Source organism: Pseudorca crassidens, chromosome 19, assembly GCF_039906515.1.
Source record: "Pseudorca crassidens isolate mPseCra1 chromosome 19, mPseCra1.hap1, whole genome shotgun sequence".
Classification (NCBI taxonomy): Eukaryota; Metazoa; Chordata; class Mammalia; order Artiodactyla; family Delphinidae; genus Pseudorca; species Pseudorca crassidens.
Genome location: NC_090314.1, coordinates 43,119,039 through 43,144,693, shown reverse-complemented (window position 1 = coordinate 43,144,693; position 25,655 = coordinate 43,119,039). Strand labels below are relative to the sequence as shown.

Genomic DNA, 25,655 nt, shown 5'->3' with positions numbered 1-25,655 from the left:
TTTCAGGAAAAGAAGTCGGGGAGTTGGAGGTGCATTCCTTTGGACAGGATGTCCCAGCTATGGGAATGATTTCCACGGACTTGGATTCCCAGAGGAGGCAGCTGCTTCCTTCACACGTGGCTTTTGTGTCACCTGCTATCAGTGCTGGGGGAGGATGCTGTCCTTATTGGCGTCACACAGCACATTCTCAGCACAGTCTCCGGCACCATCAGCTGTGGGGTCCTGGTGATTGCACTCATTCAACAAGCAGGTCCCTAATACCTACCATGTGCCAGGTGCCAGCCCTGTGCTGGGAAGGTGCTAGGGGTGAGGAGGGATTGGGACACGGTCCCTGAACTCTGTGCTCCAGAAAGGATCCACTCTGGTTCTTCTGATGTGAGACGTTTTAACCAATCACTAATAAGCAGCCCAAGTGCCTTCCAGTGGGGCGGTCACTTAAAGACCCGAGAAACAGTGGACAGAGGAAAAGTCACTGCCTTTGAGTGAGACTGACCTGGTTTCAGAGAGTTACGTGGGCCTCGGTTTCCCCACTTATAAAACGGGACTCATTGTAGCACTCATCTCCCAGGGTTGTCACGCACAACTGTCGCAGATCTGCAAAGGCCAACTTCCCTTCTCTTTCCTCCCATTTTCCCAAGCACCTCACCGCCCCCCCCCAACCCCTGAGGGCTTCGTTCTTCGCCCTGCCCAGGAGTGACCCCAGGTCCAAGTTGTCCCCTCCTCTCTAAGCTGCAGTTTGGCCTCACCCATCACCATGGAGCCTCCCTAGGCCGGGGCTTGGAATAGATACCGCTCCCGGCTTCACTGTCCTAGGATTAATCAGTCACCCCGTGCCAGGAGAGGTGGTCTGTTGGGGCCTGTTGGGGACCTGCCTGGCGCTGCCCCCTGAGGCAGTCCTTCCCCTGGCAGGCCAGCTGCACCTGGCACTTCTGAGGCCAGAAGCAGAGCCTCAGCCTCACCCACCTGGCCTGAGCAGGGGACCCATAGGTACGGAGGCCCGTGCTCACCCGGGGATCTGCTGACACATTGGAGAGAGTGTGTGCCTGGGAGTTAGAGGCAGCAACTCGTTTAGCTTCTGACTCTCCTAGAGTCAGCACGGTTGAAGACTTTTTGTCAGTTAAGAGGTGCCGTTGGAGGGCTCCTTGGGAACTCAAAGAATGAGACAGGTCTGTCCCAGGATCCCCCAACAGCACACAGCCTGGCTCCGCAGCGGAGCGGCACCGGCTGGGGCTGTGGACCGTTTGTCCTTCATGGACCAAGGACTCAGAGCAATGGGCTAAACGTCCCCAGCCACCCCACCCTTTGCCTCTTAGATGAGGCAGCAAGAGACGTGTTAACGTCTGTTTGGGTTTCACAGCTGCAGAGCGCGGCTTCTGTGCAGGGACCCTCATTTCCGGTGCTTGGAGGTTTGGTGGACGCTCTGACCAGGCGAGTCCCAGGCATCAGGTGATGGAAACAGGACCCCTTTCCAAGCCTCCAAGCAGCAGTTTTAAACATTGGCCTCCTCTCAGGTTCCTAGGTGGGAGCTGTATTGACTCCCACTGTACCTGACAGTACCTGTTCCCCATGAGCTGCTGTCCTGCTTTGTTTGGTAATACCATCCCATCCTGGTCGCTAGAATGCATGGTGGTAGCAATAAAACAAAGGATGAGAAGGCTTTCAACGAACTGTGCTTTGAATGGTCCTGCTCTGAAACTATGAATGGTCATTCATTTATTATCATTTAAACACCATAGGAAAAAGCTGACCTTACCCGTGGGGAAGTTATGGTCTTACAGGAAAGGCAAGTGTGGAGAAAACAAATCTAAAAGTCAAGTCAAGGGAATTCCCCGGCGGTCCAGTGGTTAGGACTCTGCGCTTTCACTGCCGAGGGCCTGGGTTCAATTCCTGGTGGGGGAACTAAGGTCCTACACGCTGCACAGCACAGCCAAAAAAAAAAAAGTCAAGTCAGTCACCACAAGTGTACAACACATTGAGAGGGAGAAGGCTGAGGTGCAACGAGAGTGTAACGGGAGCATCAGGAAGGACCACTGAGCTGAGGTCTGAAGGACAGAGAAGAGTCAGCTTCTGAACTGCATGAGAAAGAGGTTTGGAGATACAGGAAGTACCAAGGTCCTGAGACAGACAAGCACTTGGTGATTTCAGGAATTGAGAGAAGCCCAACAGGGCTGGAGCATGGAGAGCAAGGGGGAAGGTAGAGGTGGGGGGTTGGGGCCAGACTGCTATGCATCAGGAAGAACTCAGGTTTGCGTATAACAGAGTGCTGAATCCGAGGACTTAACGAGCATCCCTCCAGGGACCTAGGTTCTGTCTAACTCTCCACTCCACTAGCGTTAGGAGGTGGCTCTTGTCCTTATGCTCACAAGATGGCTGTTGAAGCTGCAGTCATCACATCTGCATTCCAGGCAGGAATAAGGAGAAGGGCAAGGGCAAGAGGGACAAGCAGTCAAATTTGCTTGCTACAAAATCAATGTGCTATTAATAAAAAAGAGGGGTAATGAATATTGGGTAAGCAGTGTCTAGAGTTGGCCCCACAGAGCCTTGTAGGTCATGGTGAGGAGCATGGCCTTCACTCTGAGTACAGCTGGGAAGCCGCAGAATGTTCTAAACATGGTGGTGACGTGAAAGGGGAAACATTCAGTGTTGCCCCACTTGAGGCAGAGCAACACACACCTGTGTATTAGCCTCCTAGGGCTGCCATGACAAAATATCACAAACTTGGCGGCTTAAGACAATAGAAATTTATTGTCTCACAGTTTTGGAGGCCAGAAGTCTGAATCGAGGTGTCAGCAAGGCCACGCTCACTCTGAAGGCTAGGGAAGAATCCTTCCTTGACTATCCCTAGTTTCTGGTGGTCCCTGGTCATCCTTGGCATTTCATGGTTTGTAAACTGCATCACTCCAATCGCTGCCTCTGTTGTCACATGGCCTTCTTCCCTGTGTCCCCTCTGTGTCCCTAAATCTCCCTCTCCTTTCTTTTACTGGAACACCTGTAGTCGGGCCCACCCTCATCCAGTATGACCTCATCTTAATTACATTTGCAAAGACTCTCTTTCCATATAAGGTCACATTCAAGGTACGGGGGTTAGGACTTGAACAAAGCTTTTTGCAGGACACAGTTAAACCTTCTGTGAGTTCAAAAGGACTAGAGTGCCACCTAGACGCTACTTTGCTCTGTTGGTCACTCACGTCCCCCTCCCCGACAGGTCATAATAAGACAGCCTAGGAATTAGAGAGGCAGGTTTACTTCCAAAATTTTGACTGTGCCAGGCACCGGTCCCTCTTTCTTCTCCTATAAAAGGGCAAAAGGAAGGTTCTGGACTCCCAGAACAGGCCTCGCCTCACCTTGGCAAACACTACTCAGGCATGGGTGCAGAGGTGATCTTGCCTGTCCCTATGTGTCAGGGGCTCAGAGTTGGGGGTTGGGGGTGGCGGTGGCGGTGGGAGTAGACATTTAAAGGATGGGCTGAATAGCATCTAAACTTGGTTTCCTTTCTTCAGGCAAAAGTTTAGGCTGATGGATGCCCTTTAATAAACCACTCCTTGGTTGGAGCTAGTGGAGAGAAGAGTTGAGCTGTAGCCATGCAGCTGAACCTAAACTGGCTTCGGCGCTGGAGTCCTGCAGACTGTCAGATGCACAGTGTTGGTCAGGGCCCCCTGTTGTTTTTGCTTTGAGGTGGATTAAAAACTGCTCACCATGTGACTCCCAGGAAGCAGGCTGTGGGCCCTCAGACTCTTCTCTTGGGCACCTTTGTTCACATGTCTTTGCATGAGTTTGTGTGCAAGGGGCTTTTTTCCTTGGCCAGTGATTTTTTTTTTTTTTTAATTGAAGTAAAGTTGATTTACAATGTTGTGTTAATTTCTGCTGTGCAGCAAAGTGATTCAGTTATACATACATGTACATTCTTTTTTTATATTCTTTTCCATTACGGTTTATCTCAGGATATTGAATAGAGTTTCCTGTGCTATACAGTAGGACCTTGTTGTGTATCCATTCTATATATAATAGTTTGTATCTGCTAATCCCAAACTCCCACATCCCTCCCACACCTCCCCTCACCCTTGGCAACCACAAGTCTGTTCTCTATGTCTGTGAGTCTGTTTCTGTTTTGTAGACAGGTTCATTTGTGTCATATTTTAGATTCCATATATTAGTGATATCATGTGGTATTTGTCTTTCTCTTTTTTAAAAATATATTTACTTATTTTTGGCTGTGTTGGGTCTTCCCTGCTGTGCACTGGCTTTCTCTAGTTGTGACGAGCGGGGGCTACTCTTCGTCGCGGTGCGCGGGCTTCTCATTGCAGTGGCTTCCCTTGTTGCAGAGCACGGACTCTAGGCGCGTGGGCTTCAGTAGTTGTGGTGCGCGGGCTTTGTTGCTCTGCGTCATGTGGGATCTTCCCGGACCAGGGCTCGAACCCGTGTCCCCTGCATTGGCAGGCAGATTTTTAACCACTGCGCCACCCGGGAAGCCCTGTCTTTCTCTTTCTGACCTACTTCACTTGGCATGATAATCTCTAGTTGCATCCATGTTGCTACAAATGGCATTATTTCATGCTTTTTTATGGCTGAGTAGTATTCCATTGTATATATGTACCACATCTTTATCCATTCATCGGTAGATGGACATTTAGGTTGTTTCCATGTCTTGGCTGTTGTAAATAGTGCTGCTATGAACATAGGGGTGCGTGTATCTTTTTGAAGTATAGTTTCGTCTGGATATATGCCCAGGAATGGGATTGCTGGATCATATGGTAATTCTGTTTTTAGTTTTCTGAGGGACCTCCATACTGTTTTCAATAGTGGTGGCAGGTAATTTTTTTGGTTGTTTTTTTTTTTTGGTCAAGGTGGGGACCCCAGCAGAGATGGATGGAGATAGGAGAGATGGAGACCCAGGGAGAAAAGACGTGGCATCTGGTCTCTTGTGGGGCAGGGGAGAAGCAGAAGGTGAAGGGGCCGCTTTCCTGAGGGAAGCTGTGAGCTCAGGGCATAAGCACAGTTGCCCCGGTGCCCACGGGCAAACTGGGGGGCAGCGGTTCCTCCTCTGGGCATCTTCTGGGACCCCAGGGTAAGTGACTGTGACAGCAATGGGAGGCAGCATCCTTGGCATGGGCACCCCAGAGGTGGTGGCATCAGGGTGACCCCCTCAGGTGGCTTCATGAGTCAAATCAGAAAGCCAGCAAGCATGGGCCCATGTGACTCTCACAAACTGTACCCATGAGTCAGCCCTGGAGGACTCCTGTGGACGGTGGAGGTCCTCACTGGGCAAGTTGGGGGAGGAGATCAATAAGAAGGTGATGTTTAAGCTGTGCATTGAAGAAGTAGGAATCTGCCATGGGGAGAAAGCAAGGTCATTCTAGGCAGGAGGACCAGCGTGTGCAAAGGCATGAGTGACCACTGGTGGCCTCAGACTGTCGGGGGGTCAGTCTGGTGAGTGGGTGTACAAGGAGGCACAGGCGAAGGAGAGGGAGAGAGAAGTGAAGCTAGAGAGAAGGTGGGGCTGGCTCACGGTGAGACCTCGTATGTGAGGCTGCGGTTTGGATTTTGTCTCGAGGGCAGTGGGAGCCCCCGATGGCTTGTGAGCAGCGGGCTGTGGCCTCGTATGTGTTTTAGGTTTGTTTAGATTTGTTTGATGTCCGTGCTAAGGATGGGTGGAGGGGCCGGCAGTCTAGAGGCTGGAGGGGAGGCACCAGGCAGTGGCAGTGGGAAATCTACCCCCAGCCCCATGTTTCTCCTGCTCGTCTTCCCCCAGCCCTGCCCCGACCCCAGGTCCTCAGAGTGTGTCACTCGTCAGAAGAGCAGAGTCTGTCTCCGGGCGGGTGGAGAGAGCAGGCATCCCTCGGCCCTGCTCGTGCTGGGCCCAGGGCAAGGGCTGGCTGGGCAGCTGGCAGCTTGGCAGGGAGAACATGGTCGGCTCTGCTGTGTCTGCGGCCACTGCAGCCTGACAGCCTGATTAATGACCCGCCAGGGCTCCGCACGAGTCAGCAGCTCCACTTCTGTGGCAGCGGCCGAGTGGACCTGCCCACTCTGCCTCTTCTCCTCCTACGGCTGGTGGCTGGTACTCCCGGATGGGCTGAAATGCTTTGACATTGCCTCCTCCCTGGGTTCTTCCATACCTTCTGCTGACCATGTCCAGCCTCCTTTAAATCCTGCCCCTAAATGCTCCTGTACAGGGGAGGCTTTACAGAGTTAACCCCCAGCCCTCTGGGTTCTGGCTTGTTCTTTTATTTTGTCCCCATCAGGCACATAGTAAAGCTTAAAAATACGTCCCGAAGGCATCATTGCCACTTCTCTCCCGTCTCTCAAGCCTTTAGTGACTGACATGGGCCCTGTCTTATCTCTCTGCTGGAGGGTCTGTGTCTGTGTATTCTGTTTGTATAAGTCCCACCTGCTCCATCAGACTAGCAATGCCCCAAGCAACGCCCCAAGGTCAACATCTTTAGACCGGTGGCTTCTGAATCCAGTTTTTTCTTCTCCCCTAAACTGGGTGCTCCCAGGGAAGGGGGCTATGTCTCCCCCTCAGTCTGGGAGCTCCCTGAAGACAAGGGCTCTGTTTGGGGCTGCCTTGCCTGTTGCTCCCTCACCTCCCAAGTTGAGCTGTGCCTTGGGTGTGTTCTGCGGGGGACTCAGGGGCTGTAGGAGAAGCCTCCTGGCCTGTCTTGGGGATGGCAGGGTGGAGCATGGCTACAGCAGGTATGGATTTAGCTGGGGCCAGAGCTGTTGGGGGCGTGGCTAGGGAGCAGGTACTGAGCTCTCCGGGGCCAAAGGGCTCCCAGGCCTGAACCAGCTCTGGGCCACGGTCTGCCCCCCTGGGAGGGCCATGGATTCTTGTATCCAGACTCTGTGGTTCTTGGCATCCTGATTCCTCATGCCTCCTGTGGGCTCTGTCTTGGATAACGACAGGAGGACAACCACAGCTACTATGTGTCCCGTCTCTATGGTCCCAGCGAGCCCCGCAGCCGGGAGTTGTGGGTGGACGTGGCCAAGGCCAACCAGAGCCAAGTGAAAGTTCACCGAATCCTCTCCAACACCCACCGGCAGGCTTCGGTGAGTGCCCCAGTCCCTGGCAACGCTGCCCTGGGCTGGGAGGCTGGGGGCCAGCCCGCCACACCTGGTCAGTGGGCATGGCTTGTGGCCTGAGGTCTGTGGTCTGGGAAGTGCTTTCCAGGGGACCCTGGGGGGCTTTGCCAGAGTTGGAGCGCCCTCCTGTGGTACTGCCCTGGACATGCCTGTGCCCACCCCCCAACCAGTCCCATCCAGATAAGCATGGGGCAGTGTGGATGCCCAGCCCTCTGGCCTGCAGGTTAGCCCATGCTGATTCTCTCCCATCCCCTGCAGAGAGTGGTCTTGTCCTTTGATTTCCCTTTCTACGGGCATCCTCTGCGGCAGATCACCATAGCAACCGGAGGTAAGGCCTTGTCTGTGGGACTGGGAGAGGGTGTGGAGATTTCAGCCAGAACTTGGGACCTATCTGGGAAGGTTCCCTGGAGACCGGGTTTTACAGATGGACTGGGGAGGGTCCCACATGTGGCTCTCTTGGGACCCCACTCTCAGGAGAGAGGTCATCAGTGTTTCAGCCCAGCTTCCTCACATCAACTGACTTGCTTGTGTGTGTGTGTATGTCTGTGTGTGTGTGTTTTTCTCTCCCTCTGGGTCTGTGCAGGCCACTGTGGGCAGTCCCTTGGCCCCTGTGCTTCTGAGTCTGTAAATGAGAGAGAGGAGACTGCACTGAGAGCCTGCTTCCTGGGACCAGGCTTCCAGTTGATATGAGGAGCCTGTCTTTGATTCCTGTGCGCTTTCCAAGGGACAGAGAGAGGTGGGAGGGGCAGAGAGAACCTTCTGGTCTGGGGCCCTTTAGCTCCATACATGCCAGACCCGTGCCCACTATGTGAGGCTGGTGGACGGAGGTCCAAGACTCACTTCCAGCCCCGTCTACACTGCTCTTTCCTGCACGAGGAAGCAACCCCTCTGGGCCATCTCTGATGATTTGTCTACACTTCTTCCCACCCCAGGCTTCATCTTCATGGGTGATGTGGTCCATCGGATGCTCACGGCTACTCAGTACGTGGCTCCTCTGATGGCCAACTTCAACCCTGGCCGCTCCGACAACTCCACAGTTGCTTACTTTGACAATGGTGAGATCAGAGCTCAGAGTTTAAGTCACCCAGCTCCAGGGATCCCTTGGTCCAGCCCGTTTAGAGGAGCCCAAGTCCCAGAGAGGGCAAGGGACTTGCCCACAGTCACACAGCAGGACAGCCACCCTAACTTTCTGTGTTCATTTTCCTCACCTGTAAGATGGGGACAAAAATGCCTGCTACCTGATGAGATAATGAAATGAAAGCGCTTGGCTCTTAGTAGAGGTGAAATAAATATCAGAGACCTTTACTGTTTCTTATTCTCACCAGGTTGTCCCTTGAACACCTACCTTCCACCCCGGGAGAACAGTTGTTTCTCCTATTTCTCCTCCTTTTCATCCCAAGGGGTCAGGATAGGCAAGAAGGAAAGGGCGTGCTTGGGGTTGGAGATGGTCAATCACAGTACCTGGTTGGGGGTGGGGAAGCTGAAGAAGGGTTTTCTGGTTCCTCTTCAGCTTGGAAGTCAGGCTGTCTGTGGGCTGCCCAGCTCCTGCCTCCTGCCCCATCATCCCTAAGGAAGCCAAGCTGTGGCCCATCCACATTGGCCACCGTTTCCGCAGGGCCCTGCTCCCCTCACTGTCTCCCTGTCCAGCCAGGTCTCTGCTCTCCTCACCAGGGACAGTCTTTGTTGTTCAGTGGGACCACGTCTACCTCCAGGACCGGGAGGACAGGGGCAGCTTCACCTTCCAGGCAGCTCTGCACCAAGATGGCCGCATTGTATTCGGCTACAAAGAGGTGAGTGGGCCCAGCTGCAGAGACGGCCTTTCTTTCATTCAGCAGTTATCTGTCGAGATCCTCCAATGTGCCAGACATAGGGCGTGGTGCCGGGGATGCGGCAGTTAATAAGATGGCTGACGGCCCTACCTTTGTGGAGCTGAGAGTCTGGCTGGAGGGATAGATTGTGGGGACAAGTATAGAATTGCCACTGTGACAAGTGCTCCTAAATGGAGATGCCAGGAAAGCCTTTCACGGGGCTCTTTACCTGAACAGGGGTCAGGGAAGGCTCTCCCGAGGAAAAGAATTGAAATCTGCAGAATGTGTAGGAGCTAAGGAAGCAAAGAAATGAAGTGTGCTCCAGGAGCGAGAAAACACATGCTCTGTGGCAGGACAGAGCATGGCCGTTAGAAACCTCTGCAGGAAGGCAGCCTGGCCGGAGGGGAGAGAGTGAGGGCAAGAAGGGGGGCGCAGGGGGACAACCGGATTTGCCTTTGAAAAGGACGCTCTGGTTTCAGAGTGGAGAGCAGAGGGCTGGGGCTCAGAGGGGATGCTGGGAGATGATATGGGAGACAGGTGATGCCAGCCTGGGGTAGGGAGGGGGCGATGGAGAGAACTGGATAGATTTGAGAGCCAGTTAGCAAGCTAATGTATTAGAGATGTATTAGACGGAGGAGGAGGGAAATGAAGGGGGGTGCGAACTGAGGGTGACTCCCAGGTCTCTGGCCTGCATGGAGGCACCATTCACAGAGAGGGAGAAAAGATAAAGGAAATGTGTTTGGAGATAGTGTGGGGAAGACTTGGAATTTGGATGGGGCCCCATTGGGTTTGAGATGTCTGAGTCCTCCAAGAGGCAAGGCCCAGCAGGCAGATGGGTCTGGAGCTCGGAGGGGAAGTCTAGGCTGGCCCAAGAGCGTTTGGGGGGTAGACAGAGCCTCTTCTTCCCACTGCAGATCCCTATGCCCGTCCTGGAAATCAGCTCGTCCCAGCACCCCGTCAAAGCAGGCCTGTCAGATGCCTTCATGATTCTCAATCCATCCCCGGATGTACCAGGTGAGTCCCCAGGGATCCACAGAGATCCCTGGATGGGGCTGGACTCAGCTCAGACTGAGCCAGGTTGTCAGGGGCAATGGCAGTGACAGGGAGTGGAGGGGTGGTGGAGAGTTGAGTGGGAACTGAGGGAAGAAAAGGGGCAGAATGAGTTCCAACTTTTCTTCGTTCAAGCAGAGGAACCGGTTTTTCCAATAAAATCTCCAGGGGGAGGGACTGCTCTGGTGGCGGAGGGGGAGGAGAGCCAGGGCCCTTCCACTCAGCACACCCTCTATTTAGAAAATCTCCAAAGACACCAAATTAGGGTTTATGAGTCCTCCCAGAACATAACCATAATTGCTTCCCCACCCCCAGTTGATACAAGGGGCATCCCAGGGGGTTTCAGGAGACAGGAAAATTAGGTTTCTCTCCTGTCCCTGATCCCATCTTCCAATTCCCCTTCCTGGAGGCAACCAGGGCTACCAGGGTGTTTCTAGGGCTACAAGCCTTCAGGTAAGTATACGTACGTATATTTAACACCAAAGATGTCATATGATGTCCTCTGTTCTGCTCCTGAACAAAGTATATCTTGCCCATCGTTCTGCATCACCATGGCTGTGTGATAGCCCATTGTGTGGATGTACCTTAATTGAACCAGTCCCCTGTGCATAGACTTCAGTTGTTTCAATCTTTCACTACAACAACTGCAGTGAATATTCTTGCAAATAGCTACTTTTATGCCCTTGTGTATTTCCATAAGATTAATTCCCACCACTTCACTTGCCCCTCCACTGTCCCCACCCTGAACTCCCAGTGCTCTAGCGAGTGGCTCAGACCCTGCTCCGTTGCTGCAGTCAGCATCTGCTCTGATTGGTTAATGCCTGTACTGAGCTGGTTACTAAACAGTTTCAGTATCACCCTGATTGTATTAGTTAGCTACTGCTGCATAACAAATTATGCCAAAACTTAGAGGCTTAAAACAGCAAACACATTATCTCAGGGTTTCTGTGGATCAGGAAGCAAAGCATGACTTAACTGGGTCCTCTGGTTCAGAGTCTTTCACAGGCTGTTCTCAAGGTGTTTCCCAGGGTTACCTCAGCCACTGCTGGGGGGAGATCCATTTTTAAGAGCTTTCATGTGGTTGTGGCAAGATTCAGTGTCCCCCTTCAGTTCCTGCCACGTGGACCTCCGCATAGGATGGCTCACAACGTGGCAACTGGCTTCCATCAGAGCAGGCAAGGAAGACAGCGGTAGAGTGTGAGCAAGATGGAAGCCAGAGTCTTTTTGTAACCTCATCTTAGAAGTGCGGTCCTATCGCTTTTGCCATATTCCGCTGGTTGGAAGCAAGTCACTACGTCCAACCCACACCCAGGATAGGATTACACAGGGTGTGAACACCAGGAGGCAGGGATCATTGGGGGCCATTTTATTTTATTATTATTTTTTTAAAAATTATTTATTTATTTATTTTTGGCTGTGTTGGGTCTTCGTTGCTGCACACGGGCTTTCTCTAGTTGCGGCGAGCGGGGGCTACTCTTTGCTGCGGTGCGTGGGCTTCTCATTGCGGTGGCTTCTCTTCTTGTGGAGCACGGGCTCTAGGCGCCTGGGCTTCAGTAGTTGTGGCTCACGGGCTCTAGAGCGCAGGCTCAGTGGTTGTGGCGCACGGGCTTAGTTGCTCTGCGGCATGTGGGATCTTCCCGGACTGGGGCTTGAACCTGTGTCTCCTGCATTGGCAGGCGGTTTCTTAACCACTGCGCCACCAGGGAAGCCCTGGGGGCCATTTTAGAGGCTGCTTACCACACGATTACAATCCCATCCCTAGACACTGAGCTTTACAGCATCTTATTGGACCATCCTCGCAGCATTGTAAATGAAGTCTGTGCGTTTGTTTCTTTCTAAATGAGGACACGGAGGCTAAGAGAGGTGGCATGACTTGCTTTCACACAGCTATGAAAGGTAGAACTGAAACCCAAATCTTCTGTTTTTTAAACTCTGGGGTCCACTATTGAAACTTTGTAAATCTGACCCACTCCCATTCCACCCAGAGGGGTGACTCCTTTCCTCCTCAGTTCCCCAAACGCCCACACACACCCAGGCTGTGCACACACCCAGGCTGCTTTGCAGGAAGGACCATTCTTGGTGTCCATGCCACCCTCCTCCCCATTCATTAATGCATCATCGGGGCGGGGTCTGTGCCTCCCTCACAGCTCACAGGGCTCTCTCTGTGCCCAGTGGGAGAGTCTCAGGAAATCTGTGTTGGATCCAGCTGTTAAATGAGGGTGGATTAGAGGAAGTCAGATCCCCCAGGAGTGTGTGCATCTGAGGCTCCTCTGTGATTCTGGAATGAAAGGCTGTTTTAGAGCAAGCCAGGGAGATGTGAGGAGGTGGGGTAAGGAGGGGCGGAGGAGGAAGCAGAGCCCACCTGAAATAACAGGAGGGCAGCTGCACCTGTCCTGTGAGACCAGAAGGAGACGCAAGGGCTCTGTTGTGGGAGCTGCTGGATTCAGTGACTCTCGGAGGTGCTGGGTCCACCCGCCAAGCGAAACCCACGCCTGACTCCCACACTCTGCCCAGAGGCTCCCGGGCTCCAGTCTCCCTGCCCTCTGTCCCCCATTCCTTCTTGTCACTGCCAGACAGATCTGGTCACGTCATTCTCTGGCTCCTTGTTGCCCAAAGCATCAGTTCAAAGTCCTTTGATTCTGGGCACAGCCCACTTTTTTTTTTTTCTTTCAGTTTTATTGAGATGTAATTGACATACAGCACTGTGTAACTTTCAGGTGTCCAGCATAATGATTTGACTTACATACGTCACGAAATGATTACAATAAGCTTAGGGAACATCCACCACCTCATATAGATGCAAAATTAAAGACAGAAAAAAATAGATTTTTTCCTTCGTGATGAAAACTCTTAGGATTTACTCTCTTAACGACCTCCGTATGTAACAGACAAGTGTTCATTATATTTCTCATGTATGTTATGGTCACAGCGCACCTTTATAGGCTCATCTCCAGACCCTCCTGTCACCTACTACTCTGTCCACGCAGCACTGGTCTGCATGCCCTGGGTTCCCCAAACATGCCAAGGGCTATCTGCATCTTTCTGATGCAGTTCCTCGTATGAAATGCCCCCCGCCCGAAGTCCTTTTACCACTTGGCAAATCCTACTCATTCACTGGTCCAGCTCAGATGTTGCCTCCTCCATGCAGCAGAATTCACGGCTTCCTCCTCCATCCCCCCGGCACTTTGTTAAAAGCTTTAATATAGAACTCATGACACTGTCTGGCTCATCCATATTCTCCCCAACTGGCTGTGAGCTCCTTGGGGGCTGGCCGTGGCCCCAGCACTTAGCCCAGTGCCTGCAGCAGGGCAGGTGCTCAAAACACGAGTAGCAGCTCGAGAGTGAGCGCTGACGGGAATGGGTGGAGCAGAGACCCTGTCCCCTGCCCTGTGGTGACACTAAGTGAGAACAGGACCTGACATCTGAGTTTGGGGGGTGAGTGCTTTGATAATCGCATCTCTTTTTGTCAGATATTTTTTAGCTTGGGGGTGCAGGCAGGGACTTTAGAAGGAACATGGAGGTACGGGTGGAGCATATCACGTGCATGCATTTTCTGGGGCAGTATCCATGGCCTTCATTGGGTTTTAAAATGGGCTACAGGGCTTCCCTGGTGGCGCAGTGGTTGGGGGTCCGCCTGCTGATGCAGAGGGCGCGGGTTCGTGCCGCGATCCGGGAGGGTCTCGCGTGCCGCGGAGCGGCTGGGCCTGTGGGCCGTGGCCGCTGGGCCTGCGCGCCCGGAGCCTGTGCTCCGTGGCAGGAGAGGCCGCAGCGGTGAGAGGCCCGCGTACCGCAAAAAAAAAAAAAAAAAAAAAGGGCTACAACCTCTGCTTTTCGGAGTGATGGCTTTTATGTGGCTGAGAGATCAGATTCCTCTGGGTCTGATATTCAACCCAGCAAGCAGGGAATTCGTTTGAATTTGGTTGAGCTGCAAATAACAGTAAATCCCAAAAAACCATGATAGAAGTTCAGGTAGAGGCCTCTGGTCCACAGACCCTATCACCGGGATATTCACCTCGAATATTCCCGTTGTCCCAACCCACCTGTCCTACAGAATGAGTGATGTCACCGCCCTTGTACCCAAGCTTGGTTCCTCCCTGCCTGGGGCCCTGTGAGGAGTGGAATTTACTCCCCACTATTCAAGAATCCCCCAGTCCCTGAACCCTGTCTGGGGGACTCTCTCCTCCCCCCAGTCTCCAAACACTTTCCTCCCACCCCTGTCTGAGGGTGGAGGGAATTCTGCACAGTCTCATTCCTGCGGGTGAGGGAAGAAATGCTGAAAACAGCCAGAGTTTCTCTTACCATTACTTCCTCGCAGAAACTGCTCCACAGACTTTGGAGCAGAGTCTGCAGAGCACGCTTTGATGCAGAGAAAAGATTCAGATTAGCAGCGTCTGTTTGAAGAAGCATGCAAAACATAGAGGGTAGCTGATACACTATTTGACTGGAGGGGCCCCCAGAAGTCAATACAATTTCCTCTATTCGTTTGTTTAAGAAACCCTTTCTTTCATGGGCAGTATAAAAGCAACTTTAGGGTAGCCAGCGTCAAAACTGACAGAGATTCTGAATTAATGGAATTGTATTAATTCATTAATTTATTGTAGCCCGCCCCTTGGCTGACCCCAGAATGGCCTTGGACGGCCTGAACACTTGGGCCTTCTCCTTTACCAGAACTTTCCTTTCCTTTCAAAAGCAGGCTTGAGAAATGTGGCAGAGGCCTGTGCTGTACCTTGGTGCTGGGCAGCTGGGTGGGGAACGGGGAGGCCCCAGAACTGGCTGCAGAGGAGTGAGAAGGAAAAGCCAAGCGGTGGTGGTGGTGGGTGTCATCACCAGATCTGGCCCAGTTTGTCTTCTCCCTGCTCCTGATAAAGGATCCTTTACAGTGCTCTTCACTGTAGCTTTTTATCCATCCTGGGGCCCTCCCCCTCCCCTCCCCCTCCCCTCCCCTCCCCTCCCCTCCCCTCCCCCTCCCCTCCCCTCCCCCCTCCCCATCCCCCCCGCCCCGTTTTTCACTTTTTTTTTTTTTTTCTTTTCTGTTTTTCCCTCTACTCTGCTCCCTGAGCCTTGCCGTTTCTCACCTCCTCTCCTCCCTCTGACCTTTTCTACGTTGCATCTGTGCCGAGGAGGTCTCTCCTCCCTCCCCTCCTGGGCTGAAAGCTCCTTGGGATACAGGACCCTCATTGTGTTTATCTCTGGGGTCCCCTGATGGGGCTCAATTCATGATTAGTAAAAGAATAACCAAATGAACAAAGGAAGATGTGAATGAGCAGACGAAAACTTTTTCCTGAGCCACCATCTTAGATTTTTTTATATCGTAACCACTGTTTTGGAGGGAAGTTTGTGGCTGGACCTGTCAGTCTGATTTCTTCTGACCAAACCAACCCTCTCCCTGCTGGTGTCTGGTGTGGAAACAGAACAGGACATGCCAACCTCGCTTTTGAGCCATGAACATCTCTTGCTTGCATGACAGGGCTTTCCATGTCTGGACCTTAGTGTTTTTTGAATCTTTGATGAATGGAAGCAGAGATAAAACAGAAACGTCTGAAACTGCCAGAAATGTGGCGCTGGGGTGGCCACTGTCTTGGTTCCAGCAGGGATCTGTTGGTCAGGCAGATGGACGTCATCGTCCTTGGGCAAGCCCCAGATGTTGGCGAGATAATCCAAAAACAAATAACACAGGCAGGGATATTAAGGGATCTGTTTATCAAGAAATAAAAGTATTGCCAAACCAGACACTTAAAAAAGTACAAGTTGGCAGTTGAAATGAGCAACTATTTTTTTAAAATAAATTTATTTATCTATTTATTTCTTTTTGGCTGCCTTGGGTCTTTGTTGCTGTATGCGGGCTTTCTTTTTAGTGGTAGCGAGCCGGGGCTACTCTTCGTTGCAGCGCGCAGGCTTCTCATTGTGGTGGCTTCTCTTGTTGCAGAGCACGGGCTCTAGGCGAGCAGGCTTCAGTAGTTGTGGCACATGGGCTCAGTAGTTGTGGCACTCAGGCTCTAGAGCACAGGCTCAGTAGTTGTGGCACACGGGCTTAGTTGCTCCACGGCATGTGGGAATCTTCCCGGCCCAGGGCTTGAACCCATGTCCCCTGCATTGGCAGGCAGATTCTTAACCACTGCACCACCAGGGGAGCCCGTGAGCAGCTATTTTTAATCAGAGATATGTTTCGGCCCGCCCACCCTCCTCCCACTTCCTACCACACACATCTCCTCCACCCTTGCTGGTAGGGCTGTGTTGCTTTTTGGAGGATATCTGATCATCTCTGGCCGTACCCTCACTTGAGGCACGTCCCCACCTCTGCTCCCCAGTAGGCTGGTGGGGAGACTCATTCCGAGATTCTGGTGTGGGGTTTGCTGGGAGCCCCGCCTTCCCCAGCTGCTGTTCGTGTGTCTCTATCCGTGAATTCGACTCCCTTGACAAGTCCGTGTCTCTATCATGCCCCAACCCTGACCCCCTTTGTCCTCCTATTTCACCTGCCTTCTGACCAAGGGCAGGCTCTCTCCTGTATCCTTGCAGGTGGAGAAATCCTGAAAGCCAATTCTCCTCCTCCTTTGAACTCTAACTTCGGGAGGGTCTGACTTTTTGTGGCCCATTGGCGGCTGCCCTTTTGAGAAAGGCCATAATCTGAGGTGGGCTGAGGAAGAAGAGCATTCTTCCTTTGTGCTGCGGGCTGAAGTTATAATAAGTTGCTGGGGTTTTCCTGACTATTTGTAAGCCATTCATTCATTCACAGTCGTCTCTTGAGACCCTGTTCTGTGCAGGGCCTGGTGCGAGGGGCTGGGGGACAGAGACATATAACTTGTAGGCTCTGCTCTTGGGGAGCTCATAGCCTTGGGGGAGGTGGCCAGCAAAGTAAATGTTTGTGAAACAGGTGACACTGGACAGTGCACAGGAGGCTGTGGAGGGGCCACTAACTGCACCCAAGGGTGGGGGATGTCTTCAAGGGGGGCCTGTCATTTGAACTCAACCTGGAAAGACGAGGCAGATTAAGAAAGAAATGTTTACGCAGAGTCCAGACCCCATGGCCTCAGGCACCTCGGAAGACCTGAAATTTCACCTTTATTTTGTATCCTATTCCATTTCAGTGTTAAAAGGGGTAATTCTTTAGGAGAGATGGCTTCTGGGGGTAGTGGGTGGGATGGAGCTGGGAAAGGCTGCCTGGAACTTCCCCATCCTCCACCCAATGTCTCACATCCTGCAGGCTCACCCAAAGCCCAGTCCACCTTCGCAGAGCAGTTGGTGTCACACAGGGAGGGCCCTGCAGCACATGTGGGCCTTTGGTGAATTGAAAATTGGTGCCTCTTCTGGGCAGCTGAATTACGGAAAAGTGCCCTTCCTCACCCCAGTCTCCTTCAGACCCACCCCTGCTTGGCAAAGGACCTTTCTTGTATTAGAAAAAATCTGTGTGTGTGTGTGTGTGTGTGTGTGTGCGCGCGCGCGCGCACGCGCACGCACATGCGCACACCTGTGAGTGGGTAGTGCTTGCATTTCAAGCACAGGCCTCTGAGGTGGACTGCAGATTCCTGTTTAGTTCCGGGGTAGTGCTGCGGCCACCAGCGCCGGAGCAGTTTCCTTTTCATCGCACAGAATGTTTCAAGGGTATTTTGTGGTCGCGGATGCTTCAGGGGCTGAGGTGTCTCCAGGCTCTGCGGCAGGACAGTGGGGTGTGGTGCGAAGAGAGCACGCTTTGGGTCAGACCACCTGGGGTTCAATCCTGGGTTAAGTAGGAGGGAACGTTTCCAAAATTGAGGATAAATAAATTACAGAAACGTAGCTGAGATGTTCTTTTGAGCAGTGGATTCTCCCCTCGATCCTTCATTCAGGATGGGCCACCCAGCAGTTGCACAGGACACCCTCCTTTTCATGGATGCCCCCACTGAGTGTTGCTACCACCTCGGGAAACTTTTCTCCAAATCACCTTCAGCTGAGTGAGAAAAGGAGTGCACTGGGGATACTGAAGTAGCCCAAAGAACCAAAGGAAGAGCCAACAACTGGGAAGATAGGACCAGGGCAGGTGTGGGGACTCCAGAGCCTGGAATGCCACCAGTTTCTCTCCACGAGGTGGCTTCATCCTCTAGCTTTCCCCTTGAGACTGGAACCATGGCCATTCATGGACGCCGAGCTTGCATCTTCTTAGCAGTATTACTGGAGAGCAAAGGGCCTTCTGGTTATAGTTTAAAAGTCCCAGGGAAGGTCTCTGATTGGTCTGACTTCATCAGATGCCCAGCCCTGGACCAATCACTGTGTGGCCAGGGAGGCAGGGTCATGAAAGAAGATGCACTTCACAGACAAAAAACCGAGGCCCTAAGGTTATCCTGCTTGTCAGGAGCAGAACTTGACTCAGAACTCAGGGCTCTTGACTCTGAGGTCCTGTAGGAAGTTTCTGCAGGGAGCGAGGCAGGACATAAGCCTGGCTCCAGGCCCTGAAACTTGCTCTCCCCTGCATCAAGGAGGGGAGAGGTTCTCCAAGGCCAGCCTGTCCATCTGCAGACATTTGCAGAGTGCTCACTGTGGGTCAAGTTCGGGACCAGGTGACCATAGTCGAATGGTCCCCACCCTCCAAATCAACCCTAATGACCACACAATGTAAGTGCAGTGAGAGGAGGGCACAGGACAGAGGGGGTGATAAGAGGCAGCTGGTCTAGAGTGGGTGCTCAGAGGAAGTGGTCCTGAGCTGGATCTGGAAGGGTGAGCTGGAGAAGAAGAGAAAGGGTGGAAGAGCATTATGGATCAAGGGAACAGCAGCTGTAAAGTCACAGAGGCATGGGAAAGTGTGGACCCCCTGTGTCCTGACCCCAGGAACAGCCGGGCCTCTGCGTTATTAATCTGCTTATAACACAAAGCTCTCCCCTCAAGGCCAACTCCTGTTCTCCTGTCTCCCCACAGTTTCAACACCATTATCCCAGGATGACGGGTTTACTTCCTGCCCTCAGTGGCTGCATACTAACTCCCGGTTCCACTCACTACAATCTCTTACCCACCTGTCAGGCTCCAGGTCCAGGCCCTGAAGCCCTCTGGCCATGAGCTGCTCCTGATGACAGGCTCTGCCTATGTTTCAGAATCTCGGCGAAGGACCATCTTCGAATACCACCGTGTGGAGCTGGACCCCAGCAAGGTCACCAGCACATCTGCTGTGGAGTTCACCCCATTACCAAGTAATTAGGGGTTGTTCCCACTGATGAGGGGGGAGGCATTCCACCATCTTGGAAGGAGCTTTGGAGTCAGACTGAGTTCCATCCCAGGCCCACCACTGTCCCCTGTCTGGGTACCACCACCTAACTTCTCTGGGCCTCCATTTCTCATTTGTAACATGGGCCTGACACCACCTCCCTCCCAGGGCTACAGTAAGGGTTAGAACTACAGTAGGTAGAGCTGAGGGTGTAAGTGAAAGCTCAGACATTAACTGGCACATCCCAGGCCCAGGGCGTGGCTTGTGCTTGATACATGACAGCTATTGTTATTAACACATAATTGAAACCCAGGAAAGAGGTACCTCTGAGAACTTAGACTGAGCTCCCAGAAAAGATGATCCAGGAACTGAATGGGTCCATAAGTTTATCATTGTATTTTCCTTAGAGGAGGCACGATGCTGGCATCCACAGGCAGGAGGCAGTAGAGGGATTTAGCCAGTAGCCCTCCAAGATCCAGGGGGCCTGGTCCTGTCCCTCTTCTGTACCCCACTCACCTGCCGTTGAAGGCACACCATGGCTGGGGCCCCAGCTGCTGCTGCGGACCCCGCAGGATCGGGTGGGATGTTCTTCAGGATGTGGTCAGGGCGTCTGGGGAGAGTGAGGGAAGGACAGCGCTCTCGTTCTAGTTTTAAAGAAAGTTTTCATCTCTTCTCCCATTTCATGGTACCTCCCAGCTTCCCTCTGAAGCCGCGGCCTTCTCCCTGCCTTCTGGGGCATTTCTTACCTCTCTTTCCCCCTCTTCCTTTTCCCTGGAGGTTCTGGGAGCAGGGGTTGAAGAAAGAAGAGGAGGAGGAAGGGTCTTCTAGAATGCCAGGCCACGTCCCAGCAGGTGTCCTCCCCTGGAAAAGAGGCCGGTCCCTGACCCCTAGTCACAGGACAAGGACACCTGCGGTTCCAGCCCCGCCCCCACCCTAGTGGCCCTCCCCCTAGGCAGGGCTTCCTCGAGGACTGGTGAGAGCAAACCCAGGAATGAATACACTGCATTTGGGAACAAGGACATCCAAGGGCAGGGCTAACTGCTGGGGCGGAAGACGTGAAACGTCCTGGGAACGCGTTTCTGGGACACTGTCTGTACATTGAAGCCACTTCCCACCCCTCCAGTGAATTCTGTGAGCATTTAATAGCACACAGGACATCTGAAATGCAGATGAGAAATAAAGGTCAGTGGGTTTTATGAATATCCCACAAGGCTCCCAGGGTTTTTTCTCAGTTTGACTGGAGCCATTTAAGGGGTCTCCAGAGTCCTTGGGAATGATCATGGGCTCCCATGTAGGGGAAGGGACAGTGCTACCAGGGCTGTGATTTGAACCCCTGGGAGGCAGGTTTGCTTTGTCCTCAGAAAACTCTGCACTCCACAGCCCCAGGCTTTCTCCCTTACCTTTGGGTAGGGGAGGACTTTTAGCCAAAATTCTTCCAGAGGTGTGGCTGGACTGTTTTCAAGCCATAGCACTCCATGGCTGGTCCCTCTTCTAGAAGAGACTCATGAAAAGGTGGCCTGGGGTGAAGGTGGGAGCTGGGGAGGGGGATTCCCACAGCGGGACCTCGAGACTAGGAGCTCAGGCTCTCGGCTCAGACAGACCTTCGTTCAAACCCAGACCTGCCACTCTTAGCTCTGTGACTCTCCAAGCCTCAGTTTCCTCCTCTGTAAAATGGGGATAACAAAAGCAACTATTCATCGAGTCCATAAACTTTTGTTAACTGCCTACCACGTGCTGGGCGCTGTTCTAGACCCTCTGGACGCGCCAGAGCGCTCTTGTTCTTGGGCCAAGTCGGTCCCTGCTTATTTTCTGCTAATGGCTTTTCCTCCACCCTTCCAAAGCCTGCAGAGCCCTGGTAGACAAATGGACACAGTGCCACCTACAGCTCGTCCCTCCCGCAAGGTGACTGAAGGTGACCACACTGTGCCCACAGCAGCTTTTCTCCCACTCACTGAGGGCTGGTTGGGGGTCCACAGAACACAAACTGATTCCCTCATTAATGGACTGTGGCCCAGGCCCATGAAAACACAGAGAGAAGAAATGTATGTGATGTCTCGTGAGTGAGTGGTCATTTTCTGTAGTTAGTGGTCACTTCTGGCTGCTACCAACATGTTCTGTTCAGCTGCTCATCAGATGAGCCCTTACGTTGCACACAGCTATTCCGGGTCAGTGCCTGTCTGTCCTTATAATAAAATGCATGGGCTTTGTGGCAGCTGCTCGCCACTCTGAGGTCATTCTGGTTCACTTAAGTGGGCAGCATTTAAGCAAGTGAACAACTCTTAAAATCCAGCCCCCATACCTCCTGCTCCCCGGGCCCTCTCTGCTGGGGGTCCACGCACCCTCCAGCAGCTGCTCCCACTAACTTGCCTGCTCTCCACCCTTGCCCTGCCCGGCTAGGCCCCAGCTGCCCCTCCTCCCCATTCCTACCACCCTCCAGCTCTCCACTCTGCTGAGCCGGCCAGCGTGCTGACAGCTGTTGGGAGCATCCCTGGGATGTGTTCCTCCAGGGCCTCTGCACACAGAGGCCCCTCTGCTTGGACTTCTCTCCCAGGAGAGCTGCCAGGCTGGCTTCCTCGCTCTCTCAGTCTCCTCAGAGGCCTTCCCCAACCTCCCTGAGTAAAACACATCCCCCACCGTCATTCCACCTCCCTGTTCTGATCCGCTTTTCTCCCAGCCCTTCTCGCCACTGGCAACCCTAGGGTGGGTCTGTTTGTCTGTGTATTTGTTGGCTGTCTCCTCCACTGGACTGCAGGTTCCATGTGGGCAGTGCTTCTGTCTTTTCCTGTTCACGCTGCATCTCCAGCATTGGGACAGTGCCGGGCCTGGGGTAGACGCTCAATAAATATTTGTTGAAAGAATACATGAGTGAATGAGCACCTGATAGGTATATTGAGGGGAATGAAGGACCAGAGTCGATAACAAATGCATTCACTGGCTCACTGTGTGGCCAGCTCTGTTATAAACCCTCTCACAGCTGGCCTCCCACACAGACAGCATCCTGATCCCTCTTTTACAAGTGAGATACCAAGGCACCAACAGGTCAGGTAACTCTCCAGGGAAGATTTAAGCTTGGATGAGCAGAGGTCAGCATACCCCCTGGGAATAGCTCACTTCCAAGAGGAGAGGGAGAGGAAAGGAATGGAATTCCATATGCCTGGCCTGGTTTACTCTCAATAAGTCAGCCCCCAGACTTCCCTGGGAGGAGCTGGAGAGGCCAGGAGCGGGCCTCTGACGGCAGTCCAGCCACACAAACAGTCCCTAGGAGCAGGGAGTGCTAGCTGGTCAAACCAGGACATCTTAAATCCTTTCCAGGGATTGTAGGCAACACAACTGTAAACACTAAATTTGCCGAGAGACTCGATCTTAATTGTTCCCAGCACTGGAAGAAATGATACTGATGTGAAGTGATGGTGGCGTTAGCAAATGCTACAGTGGCGATCATACAGCGATATAAATGGATCAAATCCATATGTTGTACACCTTAAACTTACATGACGTTATATGTCCAATATATGTCGATTTAAAAAAATCCTTTGCAACCCTGTAATTGTAGGCAATAGGCCAGAAGTATAACTTTCCAGACTGGGTGCAATCCCTTTGTACGTGCTTATGGCGCCCTGTAATTTTCCTATGTAAACCTCATCACAATGATAATTATGTAGTTATTTTTGTTTGATGATCTGCTTAGGGTCTGTCTTTCCATATGACTGTAAGGCCCAAGAAAGTACCAGGTCTTACTGCTGAATCACCAGCACCAGCTCAGGGCCTGACCCCCTGGTGACAAAAGGAAGGAAGGATGGAGGGAAGGAAGGAAGGAAGGAAGGAGGGAAGGAAGGAAGGAAGGAAGGAAGGGAGGGAGGGAGGGACGGAGGGAGGGAGGGAGGGAGGGAGGAAAGAAGGGTGGGAGGGAGGGAGGGTAGAGAGGGAGAATTAGAGAATCAAGGCTGGACTCAAGTGAGGGTGGCATTAAAAACTTCTAGGGTCCCTGCTAGTCAGAACCTCCAGAGTTGTGTAAGGAAAGTTGCATTCAGGAAAGTTGCACCTTTTGGAGGCCTGTGGAGGTGCTGGTACTGAGGGGCCGCTGCCTTCTCTCTTGCAGCCTGCCTGCAGCATCGGAGCTGCGACACCTGCATGTCCTCAGACCTGATCTTCAACTGCAGCTGGTGCCATGTCCTCCAGAGGTTCGTACCAGGCTCACCCTCTTATTCCCACAGGCAGACTGTGCAGGGGGGCAGCTGGTGGCACGGCCCCACTCCCTGCCTCGGGCCTCATTACCAACATGAGGGTATCTCTGGCCAGCGCTACTGTGACACTTAGGACAAGAATATCATGAAAGTGAGTGTCTCCCTGAGGCTTGTGACCCATCAAGGTGACGACATGTCACCTTGTGGTGACACCAGACTTCTGGAAGACCATTCAGAGATTCCAGCTACTGCAGCTCCCTCCTCGCACCTGGGAGGGTTGGTTCATCCTCTGGCAGGCCTTCTCAAAGAGTGGTCCACAGCTGTGAGCATCCCAGAATCACCTAGGGCTTGCGCTAAACATGCAGATTCTCGGGGCCCACCCCTGGCCCCCTGCATCAGGTCTCTGGGAGAGAAGCCCAAGAACCTGCATTTTAACACGGTACCTCATCTGCAGACAAGCGTGAGATCCGCCGGCTCAGGGACGGGATGAGCTTAAGACCCATCGCCATTGGAGGAGAGCCCCATGACCCCAAATCGGCACCTCAAGATCTTTCTCAGGCTGCAGAAGGGTTGCCTAAAAACCATGGGTGTGGAAATCGCAGGCGTCTGTGGAAAGCTGGAGCAAGTGACAAAGCTGTGTTTGCTTGGTTTTGGAAGCAGGGAAAATTCTGGATGAGATCCAGGCTCAGGCATAAAGTTCTTAAATCCAAGTCATCTTCCTCTCCTTGTTCTGAAATCATTCCCTCACGGATTAGACTCAGAATCTGAGCCCTGTTCTCCCGTCCAAGAGAAATAAATGGCGGGTGGGGGGGGGGGAGAATTTCTTTGGGGACTAGGGCTCCCATGAGAGTGGGAAAAGCTATGAACTACAAGAGCCTTTAAGGCAATCTTGAAAAAGTGCAAATTATAGAGGCTCTGAGTTCTTTGCAGCTGTCCTGAATCTGTCAGTGTTTCCTTTGCTCCTTTCCAGTATCCTGGTGCAGAAATAGAAGCCACTGCCTTTATAGGCCGCCGGCCTAGCACACAAGACACAGCTCTGGGCCGGGAGGAGAAAGGGGTGCTCATCTGGCCTCCCAGGTGTTCTTCCCAACAGCTGTGCTCTTATTCACTCTCTTGGGGCCTCAGTTTGTTTTCCCTGTAAAATGGGCTGGGGTTATGTGATTCGGGGAGATGTGGGTGAGGAACATGCCTGTTATTTTAACTCCTCAAATACCAGATAGTATTTTTGCAAAGTGTTCAGGGCCCTTCACATGAAAGGCACAGAGCCTCAGAGAGAGTACACAGGGCACACCTCAGGTTGGTTCTTCCTGGCGTGGAGCTTTGCAGTGTGGTCCATCTTGTGCACTTTCAAGTTTGAGAGTCACTGTCTGAGCACAGGGAGATCATCCAGATGACTGCAGAGGAGGCTGGAACGCCGGGGCTGGCTGCCACCGCATGACTCAGTGTCCACCAGCAGCTGAGCCATGAGAACTGCAAAATGGCTCACATGAAAGCAAAACCCTGGCTTGATACACCCCCACTTAATGCATACGCCCAAACCCAGAAAACTATGACAGTTTAATGAGGGTTGGTCAGGGGGAGGGCAGGGCCTTGGGTGTGGATACTGCTTTTGCTGGGTTATGTCAACTACGGGACAAAGGAGCTCCATCAGGGATCCTGTCCCCGGATGTCCGTGAGCCTGGGCTCACCGAGCACGGGCCCCTTCTTGACAGATCTCTGGAGCCTCAGCTTCAACTGAGAGCTGACTCCAGGTTCCTAAAAAGCCAGAGGTCAGAGCTGGTGCAGGGGGCCGGCCACCATGGTCTCTCCCACCAACAGCTGCTTGAAACCACCACATGGGTTCTCGGCTTCCCCTCCGCCTACTCTGCCCTCTGCAGCCTCCCAGAGCGTCCCCTCCCCGTGCTGGGGCCAGATCTGATTTAGATTATTTCACTTATCATGCAGGTATTTTCCTTTCATTCCTCTTGCCCCCCAGTGACCCACTCTGAAGTCTATGGGTGACTTTGACTCCAGGATTTGGCTCTGAAAATGAGGGTCACACATAACCCTTGTCTTACAGCGTTGTCACGAGGGTCCCACGAGGTAGTGCCGGAGGAGCATGGGACTGGGGCAGCACCTGGCATTCAGGAGGCACTCGAACAGTGGCCCTTTCTCATGCCCTTCTCTGCATCTGGGTTGGTTGGCCCGAGCTTGGAAAGGGGTGCTCTTAGACATTTATCAAAGGCTCAGTCCTTGAAAGAACCAGTTCGTTCGGCTGAAAAGAAACTTTAGTCCCCAGTCCCCAACAATGCCCTTAATCTTCCATCCCTCAAGGGAGGGGGCACGGAGGACCTGACAGAGGGGGTGTGAATGGCTCAGCTCAGCTGC

The 25,655-nt window shown here is 52.8% G+C and overlaps 1 protein-coding gene across 2 annotated transcripts in view; it reads left to right on the top strand.

Annotated features, from left to right (window-relative positions):
• Positions 1 to 25,655, top strand: part of PLXDC1 (plexin domain containing 1) — a 65,348-nt gene that overhangs the window by 23,436 nt on the left and 16,257 nt on the right. Inside the window, exons 3-9 of one of the 2 annotated variants that reach the window (XM_067714008.1) lie at positions 6,901 to 7,044; positions 7,336 to 7,405; positions 8,010 to 8,132; positions 8,749 to 8,867; positions 9,800 to 9,899; positions 18,995 to 19,090; positions 23,204 to 23,285. In XM_067714008.1, coding sequence (XP_067570109.1) covers positions 6,901 to 7,044; positions 7,336 to 7,405; positions 8,010 to 8,132; positions 8,749 to 8,867; positions 9,800 to 9,899; positions 18,995 to 19,090; positions 23,204 to 23,285 — 734 coding nt within the window. The remainder of the gene's footprint in view (positions 1 to 6,900; positions 7,045 to 7,335; positions 7,406 to 8,009; positions 8,133 to 8,748; positions 8,868 to 9,799; positions 9,900 to 18,994; positions 19,091 to 23,203; positions 23,286 to 25,655) is intronic. The other variant, XM_067714009.1, reaches the window with a different exon arrangement.